The following is a 27,120-nucleotide window of genomic DNA, read 5'->3' on the forward strand; positions in this document are numbered from 1 at the left end:
GGAGGGTTGGCGGGTGGGTAAGGTATAGATCAATACCAATGGACTTACTGAACTGCAAAAAGATTAAGAACATTCGTAGTATGCGTCTAACATAATGAGGCGCAGAAATCGTCAAATCAATTGGATCAATATTCTACCTGTAGCGCACAGGTTAGATAAATAATTATGCAGTGTTGTAAGACTTATAAAATAACCGTAATATTACGCGACTGGCTGCTCGAGAGCAAGTCAACGCCGAAAAATTTATAAACTTTCCTTGCACACGGAAATCCATTGTAAAGAATGCGACAAAATTAGCCTTAATTTGAAATGCTCACACACTGAACCATTCAACTTATTTAAGTTTCCCGTTAACTAAATAGACCTTTCGTGACCTGCGCCTGTTTACGTTTTGAGTGACGACCCTCAACACTGCGTCTTCGCTCCCGTTCACCATACAGCTCTACGAGTCAACTTACGCCAAAGGTAAACATTTAAGTCAACTGTTTCACAAGTAACCCCTCATTTGAAAACACCGTCCATTGTGTGGGAGAGAAGGCATAAAGCCCGTATACATGGCTCCATTGCTACGCTCTGCTGAAGCGGGCGCGGTTTGAAAGAAATAGGTAAAATTTCCCACACTACAGATTAATCAAGATGGCGGCGGAGGGGGAAAAACAGAGGGTGGTGTCAACTTTAGAGTCACAGGAAGGCTTTTTTTACCGATAATAGCCAGCACGCAAGAGGACATTAAAAACGCTGATAAGTTCCAACCTAACAATCAGGTAAGAGACGTAATGTGTGTCTTGAGGTGTAAAGTTATGCTTTTGAAGGGTGATAACTTCTAAGATAACGAAATCTTCCCGTACTGAGACTGGCACTTCGTGTGTCTACTCACGACAGCAACCGATATAAGAGAAAGAGGGGTCGGGACAGGGCGGGGCTACCAAGACGACCCCTGGGTGGCAGTATGGGGTAGGGTTTTCAATGAAATGTTCCTATTATTTCTTTATTATTCTTGTCAATCTGCTAAGTATAAGGTATCATCAAGAGTGAAGAGACGTACAATGTACATGTATGCCTTTACCTGTACGTAACTGCGTTGTATTAGGTTTTTGGTGCCCTTATCCCAGATTTTTCGTGTTTATCGTGGGTCTTGTAAATGCCCTTAGATACTTCACTCAATACCATTGAATTCTTTAAAGAATAGCTCAACAGGGAAGTAACGGAATATATATATATGTATGGGATATATGTCAGGGAGGCGTGTGAGCTGCATTTTTAGTTTCCAACATTTTTGTTTTCAAAATGTCTGCTCGTTGCTCCATCTTTAATGGTATTGACAAGGGACAGTGTACACGTATATTGAACCGAATATAATGTTGTATAGAAAATCAGTTCCTATTCAGGCTTGTTGCTACATGTAACAACTTTAAATGGGGGCGGGGAAATTTTGTGAAAAAGGAGGCCTTTTTATCTGAAAACTTACATATGCCTCAGTACTGGCACAGCACCTAGATCAGTTTTTGATTCAGGGCGGATCCATCAAGATCAAATTGGCGATGTGTTCCACCCCAAGCCTTCTCCTCCCTGACAGGGCCTGACAATGTCACTGACAGTCAGTTGACGTTAAGTGTCACTTGGTTGACGTTATTTTTCGTCAGTTGGCACACTGTGCGGTGTGTTCTCCTTCCAGACCCATGATGCGATGTAATACAGTAAAAACATTATAACAGCACTGAACATTCGGTAAGAGGCCAATTGGATCATGGTTTTTTTCTTTCTCTTTTTTCTTTATTTTTTTAAACAGATTAAGCCAGAGAAATATCTGTGAAAAGGCCTATCTAAAGAAAGAAATACACTCTTTGATCATGATAAAAGGTAACAGCACAGAGGGGATGGTATGTAGTGGTTATGGTATATGGTGGTTATGGGGCCCTCTTTCCTACTGGTATTTACTAGATTTTTTAATGAGGACTATCACCATCACTGCATGAAAACATATTAGCTTACTTTATCTCTCTGTCTGTCTGTATTTCTGCTGTTAATGTATTTACGGTAAACTTATTCACGGAATACACTCATAAAGGTCAGCCGATACTTTTTTTCAAATGGAATGATAATAAGCCCTTCATTGTTATCATAACTATAGTTTTTATCACAAAAAGCCAGGTATAAAGTGGCATATCTTTTATCAAGTAGTTTACCGCGTTTCATTCATACCTGACATTTACGCCTAAAGTCCTGTTTCGTTAAATATAGTGTCGAGTGAGATCTTCGTCGATAATAAACGTAACTTAAAGAGGGAAGCTTATCTCACGCACAATCCGGTATGATTTTAGTAACGTAGCGTGATTTGTTTTACTTCACTCTCTTTCGCAGACTTCGTCCACTGCAATAATTCACTTCTGGTTTCAAAATTACACTTTTGTCAACAACTTTGTGACAATCAATATGAAAACCTTGGCACCTTGGTTTAAACCGCATCCACTTTTTACGTTTCAAAATATATCTGAAAATATTAAAATAGATTCCGTGTGCTTGCCGCGTGACAGGAGAGTACGTTTGTGCAAGCGACTAAAAGGCTTGGGACACGTGTAGGAGGCTGTTCTTAAGGAAGGAGGGCGCGTACAGATGGCTGTACAGAGGGCCGGGGCAGACAGGGGAGGGCAGCAGTGAACGTCTGCATGGCCTGATACTACAGGGACATCTATACCATCAGCTGGGGACTACAGTGACCACTGCCACCCTGCCACGGGCTGTAAAGTACAGTGATGGCCAAACAGTGACTGAGAAGAAAAAAGAGCTCGCTCTCTGTCAAATGTTTTATTAACTAAACGTTGGTGAAGAGATGGAGTTGCAACAGCTCACCTTTAGTTAACCCCGCCACAAGTGCTAAGGCTCTCCGCGGCGTCCTCGCGTGTGACATGCAGCTTATATGGACAGAGCTGAACAAAGGGCAGGTGGTGAAGAAAACTGACAATGGATAGAAGACGTTTTTCCAAAAGAAACTAGAAAAAGAAACTGAGAATTACAAAACTGGGTGACATTTTACGGTGACGTTAGCCAGTCTGTGACGTTGGATTCATGAAGAGTCCAACACTAACATTTTACTTGCATACGTAAATTTCGTAGTGTTGCACATAGAGGAGAGAGCTGCTAAGTAATATGGTTCCTGGAGTGAGACATAATAACCGGGTCTTTAATAAGTGTTCCGTGCACCACGGCTGTATTGACAGAACACCTGCCATCTTACAGTGTAGTGATACGACTAGACTCTAAAAATCAAGATCGGAAACGGAGCAGACATTGAGTGGGAAGACAAGGTGTAAATGATAGAGTTGGTTAACCCAGACTTTGGCGACACTATTTTTGTTGAGTTACCACTCACAAAAGAGGAAGAGGAATCAAAAGATCCGAGAGATATGCCGCATGCCTGCCCAAAATCACGACTCTTTTCATAAAAAAATAAAAAGAGATCCGTTGAAAGAAATGCAATGAGGGAAAATGAAGATCTAGAGTGACGAGCTGACTGTCAGCGCATTTTTCTTTACTAAACTGAAAGAAAAAAAATAACCAGTTGTGATTCATCGCCAGAATTTGAAAGATGTACCTGCACTGTAGACGTAAACAACCTAAGACCACCATTTAGTGATATGATGCCGCAGTGAAGAATTACCCGATTCGTTTTTATCATACACATTTCGTTCTACTCCACAGTCTGTGCCATTTCTTTACGTGAAGTCTCGTTATTTGACACTACCAGCATGCTCAGGTGATTCTGCACATCGCCTTTGAAAAGAAACAAAACATGCCAAAGGGCGGAATGTTTAAAAGACAAGGACAGAAACATAAGGCGGCCGGCGGTGAGTAAATGATGACACATTCTTATGGTAATTAAAGTACGCTCACATCTATGGTCACATCCATTACAAAATCAGTACCATATATATTTTTGTTTTGTTTTATGACGTACTTAAAATGGGACACGGACTTAAGAAAGAGAAAGAGAGAGAGAGTGGGGAGAGAAGGGGGGGGCGATTTTTGGTCAGAAGTAAACTGGATAGGCCCTTGTCTCACCTGGGTCAATCTCAAAGCCAAATTTGTTTGCTGTGAAGGTTTTCCTTATAATGCTTGGTGGTAAACAAATAATGCTCACTGAAATCTTGTCAAGTGTCGTCTGCCACAAAATATAACATGATGACCCTTTTCAAAACTGTTACAAAAATGTACGTACCATCGTCAGCTCTCTAGTACCAGATGAGTTGGACTGATTGCATTAATCACGTGTTTTCTATTACACAAATTGCGTCTGTACAGTAATATTTGAATAATAATTTTTCTTTATGGTATTAATGTAGTCCACATGGTACTGGTCACTACCTTCTTTAATTTTTTTCCTCTCCAGGCTCTGTATTATCTAAGCCATCTGGGGGTCAAGCGATGACTAAGAATTATTTATCGCTGACCAGTTTTAACTAGACCTCAGGTGCCAAGTGTGCGCTTTTAAATGTGCGTTAACATTATTTCCAAATGGACATACATGTTCGAAATATTGTGCTCCATTTTAGAAAAAAAGTTGTCAGACGACAGCGTTCGTAGATTTGCCTACGAAATCAAATGTGCCATGAAGTGGAAATAGGAATATCAGATTGAGGTCTGAATCAGAGGAGATGACCGCTGACAGGTGGAGTGAACAAGGACTGGTCAGAAATAGTAGTCCGCAAGTCATTTTCCCTGTACTACGCACAGATGGCATTCATCCCATATACTAACCCCGATAGGTCCTACATCCAGCTTACTCTAACCTGTGCAAATCATATGGGGTCCCGGAATTCCATTCCTAGGAATACAATTCCTGTCACACAGGCTAACCCTAACTTGTTCAGGGGCGGATTTAGGCCGTCTTCTGGGTCTTCCGGAAGACGTTCAGATTTTCAAGTTTACTTTGACAGGAATCTAATTTTTTCTGTCGGAAGACGGTCAAAAATGGAGGATGGATCAACAAAGATAGTTTGGAAGACTGTTAGAAAATATCTCTGGATCCGCCCCTGATTGTTCTAATCGTACGAGCCCAGGAATTCCATCCCTACGATAATCGTATAATTGTAAAGGCTGTGGAGTAGGCTACTTGGCCTGGAAGCAGCAGGCGCAGAGATGATCAGGGCAAACCCCAGCTGGCACGGTACAGAGTCAAATGTCGTCTGCTTGTATTCCATTCTTTAGTGGAAAGACTGTGATGACGATCAGCAAACTTTATTGACGTAATCACAGACTTGGGCTGTAAACTTATGTGTTTCTCAACAGACACTGGTTTGTTGTGTCCCCCCCCCCCCCCCCCCCCCCCCCCCCCCCCCCGTCATGGAAAGGACATATATGTATATAGGTGTATGTATAAAGCTGTTTTTATTACAAAATTCAATATTTATGAATCATAAAACTAATATAAGTCCACGCAAAAAAATAAACTGTTCAAGACAAGTCAACTCAGTCCCTGTAGCGAGTAAGAACGAAAATATGTTAATGATGTTAATCTTTGGTCTCCTGGCCTAAGGCTGCGTCTTTTCTCTGGTCTCCCACGACAAAAACTTAGACAAGGTGGACGGATAAGTTAACTGACAGGGTTGGAGAAAAGTATATTACTACCCTTAATAACCACGAAGTAACAGTTCCCAACAGTTCAAAATGCGAGTAGATCATTCTTTTTATTATCTTACCAAAAAATAATAAACCATTTTATCAGAATTATATGAGGAAGATAATAGTAAAAGGGCAGAAATTTCCACTGCTTTATTATTTTGGGTGTTTTATCTTTTTTAACTGGTTGATAGATTAATGAGCAACAAAGGGTAAGTGTAACGCACAAGAACTGTCCAAGACCAGCTCCTGGGCTAGTATAACAGTATTAGGCAACGCACCTTCGGAACACCTTGTATTATATATGCCCTTTGGGCTTTTTGGGGGGCAAAATATATGTGACAGTGTGATATTTCTGGCGACAAAACCCTATTTTATGTTTGCAAACATCAAACTGTGACATCAGAGGAGTGCAGTCGTTTCAAGAAGACAAGTTTTTCATCACTAAATCTGACAGAGTGGTACATTTTACACAGATTTAAATAAGCCTCTTCAAAAGTAAAGCAGACGACAGTACGAGTGACATCCAGCTTTTGTAAGCGTGATTATCGTTACACGGCTTAGGTTTTGGTACAGTTCCCGAAGTCTCCGTTTATTTATGGAGATAATTTCTAAATAATAGTTGACTGTATTATTGCGACCACGGAGGTCTGCATTTATCATAACAGTATAGCGTGTTGGAGTGTCAGCTGAACCACAATTATGGCGGTCTTGGAGACTCGACAAAATAGATGTCATGCGAGGGCGAGGGATAGGACGGGGTCGGATAAGTAAGTATGTTAATTGTTCGTTCGTACAATAAAAAGTGGACATAGCGAAGATGTAGCGAATCAAACTGACCACTTTCAAATGACCACTTTCACCGGACAATGACGTTGTTTTGCGGCCCATTTGTCGCCAGAGTCATCCGTCTTAAATCAGGGCGCCTGTTGACGGAGGAGATGGCGTAATCAGAGAATAAGAAGCGGCGTCATCGCGCATCAATTGTGGACATTATGCGAAAAAATTATGTATCTGTTTCCAGTGTGATTTACGACTTACAAACAGGCATGACAACGGCTTAAATTGAGCGATGCTGAGTCAGGAAAAGATGAACTACGACGAAAGAAAAAGAGTCTAAGGAGTTTCCTTTTTTTCGGATTGCCACGAGTATTTTAGAAAGTAAAAACAGATATCTATATACGCAGCAATCAGGAAGTTTGGGGCATTATTATCTGATCAAGAAGGCTACAAAACAGTAAGATCACTATGAGCAGCATTCAGTGCATCGTTCTCTCCGCTGGGGGTCAACACGTGGTCAGAAAAGTTGACATGGGAAAGCCAGGTGCGTTCCCATGGAAATCAGCACGAGATCACACCTTGAATTCACCAGGAATCTTAAGTTTTTCCCCTTCCAGCCACTTATAATAACACCTCCCGCGATTATAATTGTACTATCATTGATTTGGGATCTACCCCTCACCCCATTGAGCCATTAGAAACTTTATAAGATTACATTTTTACCACAATAACCTACTGTGAATTCTAATTCTCACAGCACCACGTCTTGTTCTGAAGAGGTACAAGAAAGCATTTCACGGGATATTATCTGAATTTAATATACTAATGACAAATAATTTCATAATTATGAGACTGTCCATCTTTGTTTCTTTTTTTTCCTTGCTGGGTATTCAGTCGTTTATGCACACGTGTACTGGTGACAAATCCTGCCTAAGTTTTGACCCCGACATGACGGAATCCTCAACCCGTCATTCTTTCTTTCTTTCTTTGTTTTTAATGATATTTCTGCAATGTATATCTAGGTTATGTGCGTGCTTGCGCGCGTGAGTGCGTGTACCTGACCAGGTGCGTGCAAGCGTGCGTGGCCTTCTGTATTCTTTCACTAATTATTAATAAAAACGAGAATCATTGACACGGGTGGGTTTGTGTCAATATTATTATGTCATCCCTTGTGCTATAGTATTAGAATGTCAACATGTTTGAAAACTCTGGAGGAGTGCTAATTCTCTGTTATACAACTATATAACTTACCTGTTGGTTCAGCACCAAGCTGTGTAGTTAAGAGGTTCCTATTCTGACCGTCCTGCTATCAGTGTTACGTGTACAGTTTAGCTTTCGCCCTTGTGCCAATCTTAACATTTCACTGGCTCTACATAGAGTAATGAAAAAATAATTACTAGAGTATTTTTTTAATTTTTATTTGGAAGTGCTTACAAGAGAAATACAAGTCAGGTACGTGGAACTACCACCTTATTATTATTTCAGCGGTGTTAAGGTATTGCGTATAGCACTAACAAATGAGAAAACTTGCCCCTACGCAGACAAATACTACCCTCTACCAGGTCTGCTAATTAATTATGTGCATTTTTTCTTCGGCACAGCAGTCGTGATATTAACCATATTACATATATGAATATCTAGCGAAACGTTTTGACCATGTTCAAAAACAATTTCATTATGTGCATCTTTCATACGCTAGGAAGTTGCGCGTATAATCGATGCCTCATACGATACTCATACGTACCTCTTTACGGTTGGTGTGACAGAGCCTGAGTAACGCAAGAGTTGGTAAGACCTGTAACCATGATATTTTTATTTAATAAAATATTTTACCTAGAATGGTGACTTAGTGTTTTTTATTCTCCCCACCCCCTTTGCACGACATATTGCAAGTCTGGCCTCCCCCACAAATAAATGGTATGCACTTTTTTCAGTTTTAGAATCCCAAACATTTACTTAAAAGTCTTAACCTTTTCTCCACTTACACAAGCCAACCGTTGCCGTAACATGCATGATTCTAATTCATTTGCCGATATGAATTATTATGTAAGTTAATTCGTCCAGAAAAAATATAAACCTCAATAGCCAATCCTCACATCTAGGCGCCCACATAATGTTTTCACCATTAACTTTCACTTTTATTAACTTTCACTTTCATTTTCTCACCCAGCCATGTCTACGGTAGGCAGTGCCAAGAGCAAGAGCACGGTGCGGAGTAACGCCAGCAGCCAGGGTACCGCCGGCTCCAGCAAGAGCCCTTACATCGGCCAGACCCCGCGGTACAACCGCACCTATCGCTCAATCAGTGACGCCTGGTGGAGCGTGGGGGAGTACATGCGCCCTGGGATTACCCATCAATCCGTGGGATTGTCCTTGAAGGGTGCAGGACTGATCGGTCAGCCCGAGGACACCGACACGTGGGACCTGAGCGACTCTCTCGCCGATATGTATGATAAAGTGATGCGGGAGATGAGGCAGAACATGCCGACAAAGAAAACAAACGGTGATAAAAGCATAGATGTCCGAGCTTGGCTGGAAAAGGACACAAGCAACGGATTCATCCGGGTCTTCATACCGGATTCGGATTTAAGCAAATCATATTTGATTCCTTTAACACTGAACACACCGGCGGGAAGAGTGTGTCAAATATTAGGAATACCACCGAATTCGCTCCACGTGCAGTTGAATGGTGACATCATTCAGCGACTGGAGCCATACGAAAACCCATTGGTTATTCAGAACGAGTACCTCGCTACCATTGGCTACACTGATGTGACGCGTATCCAGGAGGAGGGGCATAACCCGGAAATTGGGTTCCAGATTAGATTTTACACAGGTGAGCGTATCTATTCCTATACTCAAACAATACCACTGATATATTATGTAACGATTTAAATAAAGTTGCCCAGCATTTGCCAAAAATTAGACTACATTGTTATGGTACGTTAATTGACTAAATATCCATGGCATTTCCAGTCGTTTGAAATGTATTATTACAAGAATTTACTTGGAAGTGATTTTTGTTAATTTTGGGAAAACTGTCATGTTAAATCTAAAAATGATTTGGTGTTTGGAAATATTTAAAATGTTAAATACGTCTCTATTTTGTTGTCCTTCGTGAAAGCACCCCCATTAATTTGGAGCTATTCTGTTAGATATCATAATAGTAAAAATCGAAACAAGTCATTAAAAAAATGCGGCATTATTTTTCCTAGAAGTATTTGGGGGCTTACTTTGAAATACAAAAAAAAAAATCAAACTTCGAATGATCCTAAATTGATTATACATTAAATTTCATTTTATCTGTTGCTCCCTTTTGATACCATACACGTACGTATTCGACTTAAGCATTTCACAATAAAACATTGCACAAAAAGTGGCATTGAAAGGATTTTACTGAGGCATTTAAAAAGTGGATACCAAACATCAGAGCTATAAAAATGTGGACAACAGGCATACTGAACCCTATGACATACACTTGCTGTTTATTATGTGTAATACCCTCCAGTTAATGCAAACACATTTATCCCAGCACCTCCCCGTTAAGTCAGCAAAACACGACACCACACAATATTCAGAGCTGTTTTTCTACAGTCAGTAATGCCCCAGTTAAGGACACTCGAGAAAGAACAAGAAATAACAGAATTCCCATTGTTAAGACAGTACAGAACTGTCTGAACCGCCCCAAGATGTTTGCGGTTTACACTATAATGGATAATTGACCCGTAACGGTATGTCTTTTAGCTAAACAAAGGTGTCCACGTGATATTATTTCACAAAGTGCATTAAAATATTATTTGTATTTATATGTATTTTTTACTCATTAAGCGGATGATATGCAAGTTCCCAGGTTTTCTGAAACTCATTCTAAGTAGAATAAATAAAAAAACAATAAGGTAAAACTAATGTGAGATGGATAGAATGACAAAGAACCTGAACATCAAATATGTTTAATTTGCACTCTCAGAAGAACGTTAAGAATATGTTTATTAATATAGTCAGGTTATACGTGGGGAGTGTGGACTGAAGAATGTGTGTTAAAGTACATATAATGTACAGTTGTCTTTTTGTTTATAGAAAACGAAAGAAGAAACGCAATTGTATTCATTATTAGTAATTTAGTATCATGTTTATTTGATTTATTTTTATTATTTCTAAAGGTTAGGCCTACACCTCGGATCCCAGTCACACACACACACACCTATTGTATGGATTATTTCGGTGATGAAAACGCTTTTTATTTACGTTTGAGTATTTAACAAATTCTCATATACCATGATCGTTTTTATTTAAAATATCAACTGAAATAAAGGAATTCTCCTGTTTCAGGCAAACCCTTCCATGACGGCACGTACTCCAGGAACCAGCTGCAGGCCTGGGTGGAGGTCCGTAAGGGGAAGGTGTTACACCAGTGGGCCCGGCGCCTGTGTATCATATCAGGCACCAGGTTATACATATACAGAGGTATAGACACTTCACTTTGCATTTGGTATATCTACTTCAAGACTTACGTATATCAGGTTTTGCATTCATACAACATTAATTTTCTGAAATTCTTTGTAATAAAAGGGATGTGATCTTCATTCGTGATGACTTTTGCTTTTACAGGCATAATTTATCCAATGTCATATTGATTTTTTCTCGATAATTTGTCAGACAAGGAACGCCGGAATACTCCCACGGTGGTTCAGCTGGCCAAGGGGTCTGTAGAGGAGGTCAGTATTAAAGGTCACGAACGCTGCCTCAAGCTGACCTCCACCATACAGGGTGAGAAGTCGGTGTTCCTGTCCTTCAGCAGTGAGTCTCAGTACGCTAAGTGGAGGAAGAAGTGTAAGAAGGTACGCTAACGTGACTTTCCATAGTTTCCTTGTAATATGCTGCCACCAATAAACTGGTGAAATATGTAAGTGTAGGACCGATTTGCTCACCTGTAGATAAACAATGTCAGCCGTGGTAATTTTCACAATTCGTTTTCTCATAACCTTTTTATCTTATCCCTAGTTATGATTTCTTGAAATTCTTATTCTAAATATGTTTTCACAGTGATATACTGCATATTATTTCTATATTCACATATTGTAAAAACAGGCAACGTCAAAGCTTCCAACAAGCGCCGATCTCTCCAACAACCACCTTGAATTCCTCCCGGAGAACCTGTTCATCAACGAAGAGCTGACCATGTTGAACCTGCGCCATAACGTCCTGAAGGAGAGGCCGATAGAGGACGACATCTACACCATAGGTTGGCTCGATGACCTTCCCAGGTACAACTTGAGGCCTGGTTTGGGTGCCTGAAAATTTTACTGCCAGTTCTGTCTGGACATGCTGCTCTGTCTGTCTGTCTGCCTGTCTGTCTGTTTGTCTGTCCTGTCTGCCTGGCTAAATGACCAATTACCTTTCTATTGCCTGTCTGTCTGTCCAATCTTTTCTGGACCAGTTTTAAAATAAGTTTGGAAAGTTTTGTACAGACTTAGCAAACCAGTGCCATTTTAACACATTAGCAAACGGTGTTATCACAAGCGTCTGTACGAATTATTTCTGCTGTCGTATTTTCCAGATTTCGCCATTTGCGGAGTCTCAATCTAGCTGACAACAACCTCGGTGTTATCCCTACGTCTATCTACCTTATCAAGACACTGGTGGAGCTCAACGTGGCCAGCAACAAGCTAGAAGACATCCCATCGCAAATATCGAATTTATGCAAGTAAGTTTTCTCCAACAATTTTCATCATAATGAAATAATAAAAATGTGATGTTTTCTTTGCTGTGAATGTAGATGTAGTTAAGGGCGTGGCTCAATCGTAACGCTGGAGATAAAGTACCTAGCTTTCCCTTTATTTGTTTTTTTTTTCGTGCTGTCAACCACCGAATTCAGCGTATTCCAAATGTGGCGATGGTGACCTGATCTCGGGGAGGGAAGTCAGTTTTGGTAACCTTCTTTGGAAAGTCGGGTGCACAACTTTAAAGGAGGTCTTCAGTTTCGAGAAATTTGTCCCGAAGTGCGTTCTTCATATCGAGGATTCGACCCCTTTTCGCATTCAAATCACAAAATTTGTTTCCCTTAAAGTCCTTCGCCCTGTCGAGATTGAGACCTTTTTCGAGCCCAGCGATACCTGATACCCCTTTTGGGGTGTTTTAAGCTTTTTTTAAGAGGCTGCTTTGGGTGCCAGCTCCATATATTGGAAAACTGAAAAAAATACCTACATTTCACTTAGTTTCTCACAAATTAAAGTTGGCCTCAGATCACCTATCACAATCCAAAGAAATCAAAATTTGCAGGTACCATGTTAACTTATGTGGTGATTCCAAGCATAAAGTATTTAAAGGGATTACAACTGTTCATTTTGGCCAAAAATGAATTTTTCTGGGGTAAACGACAATTTTCCCATACTTACTAAAGGTTAATGAATCCATTCCAACATTCAAAATTAGTCCCTGTTTTTTTTTTCTAAAAAGTTTTTTTTTTTGTGTGTGTGTGTTTAATATTTTTTAAGAGACTATTATAGAGTAGGCCTATAGTAAGCTATGGGGGTCACGTGATGTGATGTGAAATTCCAGAATAATTGCGTTAACCGCCGTTTTAGTGGTAAAATAAAGTTTATTATAATTCTATGAATTGTTTACAATGCATTTGTTGAGAAATATGGATATCATACGAACAGTTGTTGTCCCTTTAAGTCAATTCCGATGGATCTTGTAGAAAAATGGTTCTACATTGTACATCATATAACCAAATTAATCAAACTCTTCTATTTGAAAACAGCTTGCAGGCTCTTCACATCCACAACAACCACCTCACCAGCCTCCCAGAGGAGATGGTGACACTGAAGAAACTGTTCATTCTGGTGCTGGCCTTCAACAAGTTCCCAGTCATCCCCAACACGGTCGCCATGATGACTAATGTGCGCATGACGGAAGTAGAAAACCTTATTATGGCGGGAAATTACGTAGAGAGACTTTCGGGCGAACTACTAGATAAGTTGAAATATGTGAAGAAAGTGGATCTTCGCATGAACCGTTTGACTCTTCCTCCGAGTGAAACGACAAAGTTTCATCTCCTGGAGCAATTGACTCATTTAGATATCAGGGACAACAAAGTGGCGGACTTGGATATCCGGAGCGTGAGAACGTTGGAGTACCTGAATTGTGAACGAAACAAGATGACAACGCTACAAGTCAACGGCGCGTCACTGAAGAATCTCTTTGCAGCGCACAACGGTAAGATTTTATGGTTAGATTCAGTAGAGTAAACGTCTTATTGAAGTTATTGTTTTACATCTGATTGAATGTTGAAAGCCTTATTTGGTAATGTAATGGAATTTCTTTTTTAAAAAACATCTTTTAAATAGACTATATAAACAATCAGCGTTAGCCAATTTATATTAAATGCCACACAAATTTATTTTTACGTCGGTGAAACAATACTTTTCTTTGTAAGCAACAACTGCCACAAAGAAATATTGTATCAACTTTTAAGTATGGTCATTTACTTAAGCATTTAAAAACATCGTGCTGCAATTTATCATAACTACAAAAAGATTCGAATGTGTGTGTGTGTGTGTGTGTGTGTGTGTGTGAGAGAGAGAGAGAGAGAGAGAGAGAGAGAGAGAATCAAATGAACCAGCTATTTTCCTCTCCAGACATCCACTACCTGTACATAACACCTAAACCAGAGTGGCTGGTGACTTTGGATGTCTCACAGTGAGTGGAGTCTTTAAAATAATAATAATAATAATAAGTTTTTATTCAGCCAATTGAGATACATAAATAAAAAGAATGAAATTGGAATTTTTCACTATATTGAGATTTGAAATAGATAAAAACAGGTGCATGGTATAAAACTGAGTCTAAAGATAAAGAAATGACACGTTTAGAATTAAATCGGGAAACGCTTGTTAAAACATTTTGAATTTTTTAATTGAATTTTTGAATTGAACTTTTGAATTTTTTAAAGAAACTAACTTGATTTTATGTTGAAGTTTTATAGCACTAGTTTCCAAATAATTATCACTTGAAGACATTTAGAAATTTTAGTCCAAAATATCTCCAAAAAAATTTGAAAGTAATACCGTGCCTCCTAATTACTTCAGCAACAAACTAAAAGCTCTTCCAGAGTGGCTTCCGGATTGTTTCTTCCTTCAAAAGCTGCAGGCCAGCTACAACAGGATCACAACGCTGCCACCAAGGTTAGTACTGAGTGGTTAATACATGAGCCGATATATATATATATATATATATATATATATATATATATATATATATATATATATACAGACTTGACATTTAATATGGAATATTTTTTCCAAATCATAATTCATCAGTTTTTTTTCCTATTTTGCTGACTGATAAATGAAAATAAGGATTAAAATCGTGTTTTAATAACTTTTGATAATCTATTCGATGTCAGTGTGACATCAGTTCATTAACTGAATTCGCCAGTGAAGCATACAAAAATACATTGCCTATTTTAAGTCATACGACAACCATTGAAAGCGATATTTTGGATCTCCATATTTTCCAAATTATTGTCTTTAAAAGAGTTACACGTCCCACAAAGGCCCCCCATGTCAGTGTCTAGTCACAGCAACAGTCGCTGTTACGCTTGACCTCATCTTGCTGCTACCAGAGGTTTCAAGCCGCAAGGTATTCCTTATGATAGGTTTTTAGAGTTTAATCTGAAATAAAATTCCAGGCAACGGTTAAAACTTGTCCAATTTGGTTCAGTTTTGTTGTAGGACATACAGGCCGTTGATACGGCGAGTAATGACCTATGGACATATTGTCTATGTGGTTCAATTATGGTGATTTTGATGACCAAGGTAACTACTCATTCCCTTGGTTCTGTAAGTTATCTGCTATCAAAAGTGCTCTGTGTGAACCGGCAATCTCATCGTGCAACCTAAAATTGTTCCTAAGTTGCCCCCTATCAAATGATAGTCAAGTGGTTCCCAGATTATTCATTTATTTGATCTGGTTCAGGTTTTCATCGATGACTACCATTGGTGTTTTGGCACCAATGTGGTATCCACTCCAAATACTGACACTGCCAATGACCCTGGTCACGTAGGAAGTGGCACACGTTTCGTCGTAGGCCTCTTCAGGATGTCTGTAAACTCTGTTTTGACCAGTTTAGCGGTACAGGTGAAGTTTGACCCCAATAAAGAAATCCACGCGGTTTCTGTGTTCTACCCAGAAACGGTCATGGTCCCCAATTCATTAGAGAAACAGACTACGCTGCTTTGCTGTTTACAGTGGCTTCCTCAGAGGTCATCTGGTATCTTAACCTGATGAAACCAGTTTGGTGTTAGCTAAGAGCCTTGAAAAACGCGTTTTGGTGACAATTTACCCCTCATTCAAAACGGACTGGGTGGTTTTGGTTTAATTGCAGCAGCATATCCTGAAGGACAGTGAGTCCTGTACCCTGGTGGTAAGACGTCAATGCATTGGGCGTGGTCTCTGTGTAGCTACATTAGTCTGGGCATTACTCTATAAAACTGTATAGACCATTCTGTTTGACACAATAATCTGTCTGGCAATGTCTGTGCTTTTCGCGCCATTCTGGCACAGCTTAACAATTTTGTAAAACACTGCTTATTTCATTTTACGCACTGCAAAACCGACCGCTTGCATACAAAATTTCAATTTCTTCTATGCAGTAATTGCCAATATATGGATACTTTTTTGACAGAACCATGCTTCGCCAAAGCCAAGCTTTGACCAGCCAAAGGAGCACTCCCCAATTAAATTAATGCATATTACACAAGGCCACAGAGCAACAGACTTGGTAGTCAGTTAATTGGCAGCGACACACCTGACTTCACATTTCTCCAGTCAGATGTCTTATATAAGATCTGAATTTTTTGAAAAAGAAGGCATTTTTACCTAGGTATACCTTTAAAACTGAAATATTCCATATTAAATGTCAAGTCTGTATATACAGTATATTAATTATACTTTGAGAACAGTTGTAGAACGTCGCATCAATCACAATGGCACTACTGCATTCAATTTACACGTTCGGGGTTATTGAACCTCCCTTAACTAAATAAGAATAATACTCTATTGTCATATCCTAATGGGTGTCTTCTTGCAGGATATTCCTAGACTCCAAGAAGCTCAAGTTTTTGTGGGTGGACCATAACGAGCTGGAGCAGCTTCCCCAGGACGTGGACGCCTTCTACGTGGAGGAACTTCACGTTGAGAACAACAAGATCAGGCTGCTGCCGGCGGACTTCCTAAGGAACGCTAACAAGTAAGCTGTCAAACGAAGTCACCCCTTCTTGTAGTCTACTGAAATTTTCCATAGTTCAGAGTATCCATAACTTTTTGGTAAAAATATCAATACCAATTTTCGGCCTCAATTACTTTTGGGAAACGAGAAACCCGTAATTAAATTTATAAGCTCTGTATTCAGTAAAGTAAAACATGAAAAATCTTCCTATTAATTATGAAAGTGCTCGGCAGCTGCAGATCAAGAAGTTATAATGAGAAGGAGTAGAAACGGGACATCAATTATCTCTCTCGTCCAATCAGATCGCAGCATTCTTTTCAAAGCGGCGTCCTTTGAAATTCGATCCTCGTAACTGGTCTAATCCTCCGCTCGCCTCCGCGTGACTCAAGACGGAGAAGCTGAACCAGTGCGTATACGTCTTGATTTATTCATGTTTAATGCGAATATTTGGAAGTAATACTTAGAAAAACGCCAAGTCGAGCGATATAAAGGTGAGTGAGAGTTGATAATCTGCTTTGAGCATTGTTTTATGTTCATACGGTGGCTGTCAGTCAAATTTGTCAGTGCAGAGAGCAGCGTTAGTTCGAAGATCTGAGGCCGATTCAGCGGGACCTCCATGTTTAGGACTTTTTTCTTCTTAAGTGCGTGATGTATGCACATAATTTATGTTTTTCTGGTTAGTAAAGCACGTGCATCATTACAATACATCCCTTTAGTATTAAATGAGTCAATCCTTTAGATGAAAAACATCGTTTCAAATAGACAACTTTTCATCCTATTTTTTCAAAATGGCGGGTCCCTAAATTGGTTAGAGACAGTTGGGTGACAGTTTGGGACAATTTTTGGTAATTTTAACGTGGTGTATGCAGATAATTTATGTTTTTCTGGTTAGTTAAGCACGTGCACCATTACAATACATCATAGTGATATTAAATGAGTCAATCCTTTAGATGAAAAACATCGTTTCAAATAGACAACTTTTCATCCGACTTTTTCAAAATGGCGGGTCCCTAAATTGGTTAGAGACAGTTGGGTGACAGTTTGGGACAATTTTTGCTAATTTTAACGTGGTGTAAGCACATAATTTATGTTTTTCTGGTTAGTTAAGCACGTGCACCATTACAATATAACATTGTGATATTAAATGAATCAATCCTTTAGATGAAAAACATCATTTCAAATAAACAACTTTTCATGGGACTTTTTCAAAATGGTGGGTCCAAAATTTGATGACAGGGAACTCTCGGAATTTTTTTCAATTTTTCATTGCAATATGATGTTTGCAGAGTTTCGTTTAGGATATAGAGTTATATTTTGTAATGAATTCCGCACTTACTCATTTCAGGTTGAAGAGAATGCAGGTGAAAGATCTTTAGTTTTGCTGGCAGATGTACATGTAGCCATAATTGAACAGTCAAAATGATTGTTTCCAGCAGCAACTTGATGAGGCACAAGGCTCTGTTTTCTTACCACCACTAATATTAAACTATAGTGCACAAGAGGTGCAAGTTTTAAAAGGGAATTTAGTGGTCCAAGTTTTAAAAGGGAATTTAGTGTTCACTGGCTAATTGTCTAAAGTATAAAATAAAATAATCACCACATCAAAATAAAAACTAACCATTTTTGTATTGCTTTAATCACTGTTGGGTGTAACAATATTGATATATTTTCATTGCTGGTACTTTGTTTTAGATAATATACAAGTTGCTCGAATGTTGAAATAAAGCAATATTAATCAATAAAAATATTTCTTTGTTTTTTTCTTCTAATGAATTTAAACTATCAGTCTACTATTAGTTGGCCTCATGTAATAGACAAAGATATAAACAAAAATATGTATTGATGAAATTTCATTTAGAATCATACTAAGTGCAATAACTTATTTACATTTCCCCAATTTTCCTGTTTAAGCTCTACCTGGTATATAAGCAATAATGTGCCAAAAAAGAAAGAAAAACGAGGCTGGCATACGGAAATTGCAAGTACTACTGTTTTGTGTACACGGCTGTGAATTGAATGTGTCATTCCTAGATGAAGGTAAATTTCCTTTACACGCCTTTACACGACAAAAATAATTTAAAATAAATATGAGACTTCTACACGTGCAAATTTTAGCGTTGAAGGTGGGTTTGTGAAATTGTTCTCATACATTCTTGATGTGAAACTAAATTTTGTATAACTGATCGGCTCTAGATCAAATGAAGGTGTATCTTGCATAATTTGAGTTTTTTTTCCCGAAATGGTTGCGTCCAGGCTTGAAATCTCTCTCTACACCTTTCTGTAATCCCACCATGTTTTCTCTGTGAGATTATTAGAGACTTCGCGAGGCTTTATCCCAATTGGCTGAAGCAACCCACGTGAATGGTCTTTTGAATATGTATTAGGCACAAGCTCTCCCTAAGACCACAAGCTGGGTAATTATTAGGATTAAGCCCGTTACGAGGATAGGATGAAAGGAAACCCCTTGTTTCTACTCCTTCTCATTATAACTTCTTGTGCAGATGTATTGGAGGATATTTTTCGTGTTTTTCACAGATGCATTTCTCTCAATCAATTCTCAAAACGTGTAAATCTCCCTAGATTACGAGTCTTCAATGCGACCAGCAACAAGTTGACCAGTCTCCCTGACCTGAGCCCAGTCCAGGACCTGAACAAGATCCAGGAACTGTATCTGAGTGGAAACTTCCTGCAGGACGAGTCGTTCACCACCCTGTGTGGATACCAGAGACTGAAGTGTCTGCACATAGCGCATAACGATATCTACGAGATCTTTGAACGGTAAAATGGTTTAAGGAACAATATCTACTTGGCATTTAATTTTTTAAGAATGTGGTTCTTTAAAGAAAAGGCATATCCATAAAGCACATCATTACAATTTTGAAAAAAAATTTAAACGTAAAAGAAAAATACATTAACAAACATAATATTTGCAGACATTTGAATGTTAATGTTTTGGACGGAACATTTTCGTAAGATAAGTTTGATTCGTATGACAAGTTATGAAACATTTGCAAGTTGAAATATTTCAGCTTCGTCAAATACATATACCAGATAAAATCCGTTGGAAAGAGTCTTTATTTGTCCGAGCAGAAGGTAATGTCGACCTTATGATCTGGTTCCAGAGATGTGAGTCGCCTGCAAGCTTTGCAAGAGTTGAACATCTCCGAGAATAAGCTCAAGTTTCTACCGGACGCCATCACACGTCTTCCCGACCTGCGCGTCCTGAGAGCTCACTCCAACATGCTGCGTTACCTGCCAGACTTTGGACGCTCTTCAAACCTCAAGGTGAGCCACCTGGGCGACTGTATGCGACATGGTGTTTGAAGTTAACAAGAAAAGTAAATTTTCCAAAGCTAATCAGAATTTTTTTAATGTGATGGAAGTAAGATATGCTTTCTGGACTTTAACAGTGTGGTTTCAGAAATAAGAAATCCTACAGAAATTGTTCCTACTCAATTACACAATAAATATTAAATAAAATTTGAAGACAAGACCCTGACAAAACGAAGAATACCAAATCGTGCAGTATAGGCTTATATAGTTTATATGGTATTTCAAGTGCAGGGTGACACGTAAAAAATAGTTCATATTTTGTATGGTATGTCACAGGTGCTGGACGTGGGCTTGAACCGCCTTCTGGACACCTCTGTCACTGATCTCATGTCCTCCCAGATTGACCTGCTGGACATGTCCTGTAACACTCAGATGAGGGTGGACATGAAGGAACTACAGTCTGTCAGGTACACGTCGTCATGGTTTCACATTGTCATAATAATAATTATTAATCACTGGTACATCAGCAGTAAAAGATATGATATTCAAACGAGGAGAACCGTTCCTGTCACGAGGGAATAGAGTCGCGCTTGAGACATTTGTGTTTTTCACCATGATTATTGCACAAACCATGTCACAAGGTATCACTTTTTATACCAAATAAAACATTTTGCTTTTTACATATTGGAATGTAAATGTAGTATATATAATCGACTTTTTGGATTGATTTGGTAATGTAAAGTGACCTCAGTTTCATACGCGTTTGTTTGTTTGTTTGTTTGTTTGTTTAAGCATCTCATTTAATATTGGGATAGAATTTCTTCCAAGATGTCTTAATAGAACATTTTCGTAAATTCTTCTCCAGGCGATACAAAGACATCAACATGATAGACATGACAGGCCAGAACCGAACTTTACCCGGTTTGGACAATAGAGGGCGCACTAGTGGTGGAGACGATCCATGTCCTTGGAATCTTGGATTCTCAGAAACATCTGGGATACGAAATAAGTAAGATTATTACATATCACGTCTTCTTAAATCGAAACCGTTGTTTGTTGGTGTTTGTTGGCATAATACGCAGTAAAGCTTAAACCATGAACTTTTTATATTTAGAATTTTAATTTATTTTATTTAAACGTAAAAGAAATTGTAAAAAAGCAACATATTGAAATACCGCAGGTAATTGTGCCTTTCTGTTCCTGTGGAAAAGTAGTTTAAATATATGCATGCAAAATTTTAGGCTGTGTGTGGCGTCAATTAAGATGGCAAAGTATGACGAAGGACAGGCGTTGCTCGGGGTGTTTGATGGCGGACTGAATAACGAAGTGCCGAAAATCTTGGCAGATCGGATCCCAGATCTAATTAGAAGAGAACGATACGAGAAAGAAAACAGGGATGAGTACATGAAATACACCTTCCTAACCGCCCACAGGTAAAGACTGAACTACCAAGATGGGTGCAAATTCCGTAATGAATGTGTGCAAGATGCGCACGAATTTTTTAAGATCGTTCTCATTTAATACATACGAGATTTTTGGTAATTTAGCTAATGTAACAGATTCCGCTGAGAATGAAATTTGAAGCCTTATTAGCTAAATCTTGTTTAAAAAGAATTTACTGTATGTAATAATAGATTTATTATGCATCAAGTACATTGAGAAGCAACAAGTTCAACCCCTTTTAAATTCAACGTAATAGACAACTATTCGTTCAGTATCTTTTCCCCCATTTATATAGGCCTATTACTTTTCAGAGAGTTAAGACACAAAGGCCAGAGACTGGGCGCTTCCGGTGCTGTTTGTCACATAAGAAGACTGTTTGAGAACAGGGACCGCTACAAACTGGAGGTGGCAAACGCTGGTGACGTCAGCATAGTGATGTCACGTGGCGGAGAGGCGGTGTGTCTGACTAAGTTGCACACCATTGAGGATAGCCCAGATGAGTGCCAGAGAATTTGTAAATCCGATGGAATCATCACCGAGGTAGTAACTAACATTTTTCCTCCTCTTCTATATCTATTTTGATATGTTCAGTACATTAAACACGCATTTCAAACAAATATCAAATGCACTTTACCGGAGTTTCATTATACAGTACACAACTCTCTTCAGCCACACTTTATCAGTGTTTTCTCCAGCCATGTTTGTTTCTTTGATATCCAGATTACAACAAGATCTGAATATTTCTATTCTATTCTATTCTATTCTCAGACTTTCCAATAAATAACATATTTGGAAAATGCCCCGTTTCAGGACAACAAAGTCAACGGCGTCTGCAACTGTACGAAACAGCTGGGCTGCAGTTACCTATTCCCCCACATAATCCCCGACCCCCACACCGAGAGGATTACCCTAAAGCCAGAAGACCAGTGCCTCATCATCGCCAATAGAGGGCTCTGGCAGTACGTGTCTTACCAAGAGGCGGTATGGGAGGTGGAGAGCCTTTCCAATCCTGTCATGGCGGCAAAACGGCTGCAGGATCTTGCCCAGAGTTATGGGTCGAGAGAAAACATTTGTATACTTGGTGAGAAAGTCATTTCTACATTTATGACAATAATGAAATTAAAACAAATGTTTAAAAATCTAAACACTTCACTGAATTTTGAAACGTTTAAAACTTAAAAGTAAAACTGTGAATAACCGTGAATAACCCTTGCATAACACTTGTCTATAAAATTTAATTTATATCGACAGCCCTATACTTGACGTAAATTGTAGCTCTTTTCGCCTTGTAGTAATTTTAACTTACAAATATTTCTGTGTGATTTATTTATTCAGTTTTTATTAATACTGTTGGGCATAACGCACAGTTTAAGTCAACCAATGAATAAGTCAGTCTTTCGAAAGAATTAGTAAAAAATATCATATATCATTATTAATTTATTTAATATATTCTAGTGTTGAAGCTGTTCATACCAGAGCTGGAATTGCAGAGAGACATCCTCAGCCCACTCCGCCTGGAGCTTCAGAACCTCCGGGAGGGTATTGACGTCGATAACGAAAGTGATCGCCAGTCTGACGTCAGCAGTCAGGACAGCGCAAGGTGCACTGGTCCCGAGACGGAACCGGAAGACGTCGAAATAGTCGACAACAGGCGGCGGCGAGTGCGAAGTCCAAGACGGAACCGACCAGCAGCATCCGATGTTCAGGTGCGCCCTCTACCGGGGCACCGATACCGCAGGCGGGATGACGCAGAAGAGTGGGCCAGCATAATCCAACAGCGTCTCTCCGAGGAGGTCAAGGATAAGGAGCTTAAATATTCGGTGGCGGATATCGCAATCGCCATCGAGGAAGTGGAAACGCAACTGCCGAGAAAGGAGACGAAGAAACCCTCTCTTCGTGACGTAGAGAACTGGCTGACGTCAAGAGAACCTGTACCATGGGAGAGATCAGATTCCCAACAACTTGTCATGCCTTCGGAAGTCGTGAGGCGAGAGCAGAAAAAAAAAGCTGAGAGTATCACCGATACGGAGTCCACACTGCTGAGACCATCTCAGATTAAGAAATCGACCAGGTTGAAAGATAGCAGGCGGCAGTACAACACGCTGCCTGTGTCCCGAAGCAAAGGAATGGTCAATGATGACAATGCCCTCAGCGACCACTCCAGTAAGCTGTCGGGGATGATCAAGGCCACGCCCCGGAAGCACAAGGCCAAGACTATCCACGGTTTACGGGGCGGGAAGTACAAGACGGAGGCTGCGTCTTACCTCACCACCTGCATTAAACGTCGACAGGGTCAGGAAATCGCCAGCATCTTAAGCGAGCTTGTGAAGACAGACCATCCTGATAAACAGACGCAAGGTGTAAGTACAGAAGAAACCAGAGACAGTGGCAAAACGCAGAACAAACTTCATGATAACGTCCAAACAATTTTTCATTCAGAGACTGATTCTCAACTCCCCGAAAGTTCAGATGCAAAACTTAAAGGAGCTCAATCCGACACGTGGAACGAGACACTTGGAAGTGGTTATGACAACGAGGTGTACAGCACAGATGCGTCTACCTCGGACAGGGACCGAAGAGTAAGCGATTCAAGGTTCGTGTACGAGGAGATTCACTTGGATCGGACCCATGATATGAACGCAAGGTCAGACTCCGAGTCGTCCTTCGCACCGCCCTCTCAGTCGCCGGTAGACACGTCATCAGTCGTGGACCACCCTGCGACTCAGGTGGTGGTAGTCGAGGTCCATAATGATGACCCAGAGTCACTAGAAGTTCCCAGAGTGAGGCTGAGACGGAGGAATATTCCCATGGGCAGTTTCGGTCGCGCGGCTGCAGCACGTGCACGCATGAGAACAAATGGTTCAAACGATCGACCAATCAGCGACGGCTCTGACGATGTTCAGTCAATGACAACTGCGGGAAGTTTTGAAGCCATCTACTCGAGCGTGGACCAGCATTCCCAGACCGACTCGTACTCCAGCGAGACAGTGACAATATCGAATTTAAGTGACTCGGCAAAGGAGACGGATATTGATTCGTTGTACGCGAAAGTGCGCAAGGGGAGCAAGACGCCGGCCTTAGAGGGCTGGGAAGACCCCAGCGACAGGGTATCGGCCATTTACCTGGACGACACTCTAAGAGATTCCGAGAGCATAGAGAGTATCATTATCACTCATCTATAGCATCAACAGCAGAGATGCCCCTCAATCACTGGTTTCATCTACAGTAGATTTATCATTTATATTATTCACAAAGAAACGGTATTGTAGAACATTAGTAAAATTCATTCTATGTGTAAAGTTTGCAGTAAAACTGTTAACCTATAAAGTCAGAGTAGGGATTTTCACAGTTAAATGGTTAATACGTGTTTATCCGTTAAACCGTACCAAAACCAGATGATATTTCGGTTGCCATTTCAGCTAAAGCTCAATACGTACAGCTGCGCCCTGGTGGAATGAATATTGTCTAGAAGTTGCTAATGTGCTTCTTAGTGTTAAAGGAAGCACTGAAATGTGTAGCCATTAGATTTTCATATAAACCCTTTTTAATCTGCCCATATTAACAGCGTAAACCCAAAGTGAAGTTTCAGTGAAATGTAACATGTTATCAGCAAAATCATTGATAAGCAGTTTCTAATTTGTAACTAGTCGTGACCGTACGATGTTAACTGTATTCGTACTGCTGTCCACGCTCTATACAGAGATATTTGTTGTTACTCTTCCATGTAGATCAAGATCAAACCATGTTAAAACTTTACTATTCCACAACCAAAATAACCAAAATGTTGTGTTGTGTCATTACATATAATATTTCTATATAGAAGGTCATTTTTTCTAGCTTGTGTCATGGAGTTGATGGTGGCCTGATGACTTATAGCCTTAATTAACTTAAAGTGAGTCTCGGTAAGAACGCAGCCTTGGTTCACTGAAGGTGAAGTACGTACCAGCATGTACTCAGCATACCTGCTGTTAGCGTTCGAATGCTCAGTCTTCAACAGTGTGCTGAGAAGAGGACATAAGTTCGGACGCTGCAATCTGGATGTCGTAAATACAAGATGTATTAGCACAGTTAGTACCGAACTCCACGCGCCTACAGAGTATGACTTATAATAACTGCTAAGATGATGTACAGCGTTATTTGAAGCGTTGGTTCAAATAGTGTTCCTTCTTCTCACACAGAGTGCACAACTAACTAATAATGTGTAGTGTTCAAACGTTTTTGCCACCCACTGTAAATATTATTATTATTATTATTATTATTATTATTATTATTATTATTATTATTATACAGATAATTCCCTTGCTTTAACGTGATAACCATTGCTACATTGCCCCTATTTTCTGAGAGACGCATTAAAACGATATAATATAAACTATAATAAATTATGAAAAAATCGTTTTATCGTTTTTCTTTCTCTCTTTGTGTGTGCGTTTGTTTGAGAAAGGTCCCCTGTATTTGAGAGCAGAGGACCCAGAGTTTTATGGGGTGGGGGGAGGGGAGGGGGAACTAGAATTAAAACAGCTTTTTCTTCGATCGGTGTAGTAGTAGCAAGGAGCACCAGTGCGTGTGTTTGTGTGTGTGCGCGCGCGAATGAGAGAGGATGGGAGTTGAGGAAGAGAGAAAGAAGGTGGAACGAGAAAAGCAGAAAATGAGAAATGTACGTGCATTGGTATTATGAAATTGCTGACAGATTTCGGTGAAATAAATGCCGCAGTAATATTAATTCCTAAACGGCAAAAGTCACTCCAGATTTGGTAAACAAACACGAACGTTATTTGGTACAAGGTCACTCAAGCGGGAAACGCGGTCACCTTGGATGTGATCTTGCAATAACATTGCCCCGTAATCAGGGTACGAAATGGTCCATTTCTGTCAGCCTCGGTCCAGTTGTGGGGCAAAATCGCAAAAAAGCGGGAATAATGCGTTTCCAAGAATATGTTGAGCGCTTGTGCACGATACCGTGTGATCAGACACGAAAATATATCTGGACTGGTGCAGATGTGAATGACGTCATCAGACATACAAACTGTATTTCGGCGTGAACGACTATATATATATAAAACCTTACCCTAAGCAGGCGGACTAGGATAATATCCTGACGCTGCAGTAGTTGAATTAGTGCAGTGCTTATTCTGCTTTCTGGTTTTGGTGATGACAAAAAAAAAAAAAAAAAAAAAAAAAACGTTACGCGTGCCGGGAGCATGTTAGTTATCAAGAAATAATCTGATAATACCGGTTGGGCACGAGTAGCATTATGTCACCCAAAAAGGGTAGCTCGGGTTCCTATCAGTCTATTTGTTCATGATAAAAACATCTTATCAATGCACGCTTGGCAGAGACGGTGATAAAACTATTTTATGAACTTACATAGTCTATTTAAGCAATCTGTTTGGATGAATTCTGCCTATAATATTCAATAAAATCGACAGCATCAGGACAATAAAACATTTTCAGGAGTTAAAAATGACGAGCCTTAAAAAGTTGAATTGTGTGTGTGTGTGTTGGGGGGGGGGGTTCTGCTACAACATCACTTTTACATATAGGAAGATCTGGGGGTTTTTTTTCTGGTGAACATGTTGTTGTGTGGTGAACGCATCAGCCTGCATCCCACACTGAAGTATTATTGTATCTATACAAAGTCACCCATGACTCATCAGATATATTTGGCAAGAGTGATGCCCTTGGTGTCTTACAATGTACTTGTTCCAGAAAGAAAATGATATTATTTAGAGAAATTTCAAAAGATTGAATGCACTGGGAAATATTATCATCATCCC

General features: G+C 39.7%; 1 protein-coding gene across 2 annotated transcripts; it reads left to right on the top strand.

Moving 5' to 3' along the window:
* Positions 1 to 515: 515 nt before the first annotated feature.
* LOC106158698 (PH domain leucine-rich repeat-containing protein phosphatase 2) lies at positions 516 to 25,750 on the top strand. 2 transcript variants are annotated; one of them, XM_087011017.1, is made up of 18 exons: positions 516 to 764; positions 8,567 to 9,232; positions 10,726 to 10,860; positions 11,053 to 11,234; positions 11,485 to 11,660; positions 11,954 to 12,100; positions 13,160 to 13,614; positions 14,037 to 14,097; positions 14,487 to 14,582; positions 16,490 to 16,648; positions 19,208 to 19,405; positions 19,750 to 19,912; positions 20,237 to 20,367; positions 20,766 to 20,909; positions 21,142 to 21,333; positions 21,655 to 21,883; positions 22,154 to 22,424; positions 22,799 to 25,750. In XM_087011017.1, the coding sequence occupies exons 2-18, from the start codon at positions 8,569 to 8,571 to the stop codon at positions 24,523 to 24,525; spliced, it is 5,130 nt and encodes a 1,709-aa protein (XP_086867143.1). In that variant the 5' UTR covers positions 516 to 764; positions 8,567 to 8,568; the 3' UTR covers positions 24,526 to 25,750. The 2 variants fall into 2 exon arrangements, with proteins under 2 accessions (XP_086867143.1, XP_086867142.1); XM_087011016.1 differs by lacking the exon at positions 516 to 764 and adding an exon at positions 2,622 to 3,845.
* Positions 25,751 to 27,120: the final 1,370 nt, after the last annotated feature.

This window comes from Lingula anatina, chromosome 4, assembly GCF_051362555.1.
Source record: "Lingula anatina isolate TDL-2025a chromosome 4, LinAna3.0, whole genome shotgun sequence".
Taxonomy (NCBI): Eukaryota; Metazoa; Brachiopoda; class Lingulata; order Lingulida; family Lingulidae; genus Lingula; species Lingula anatina.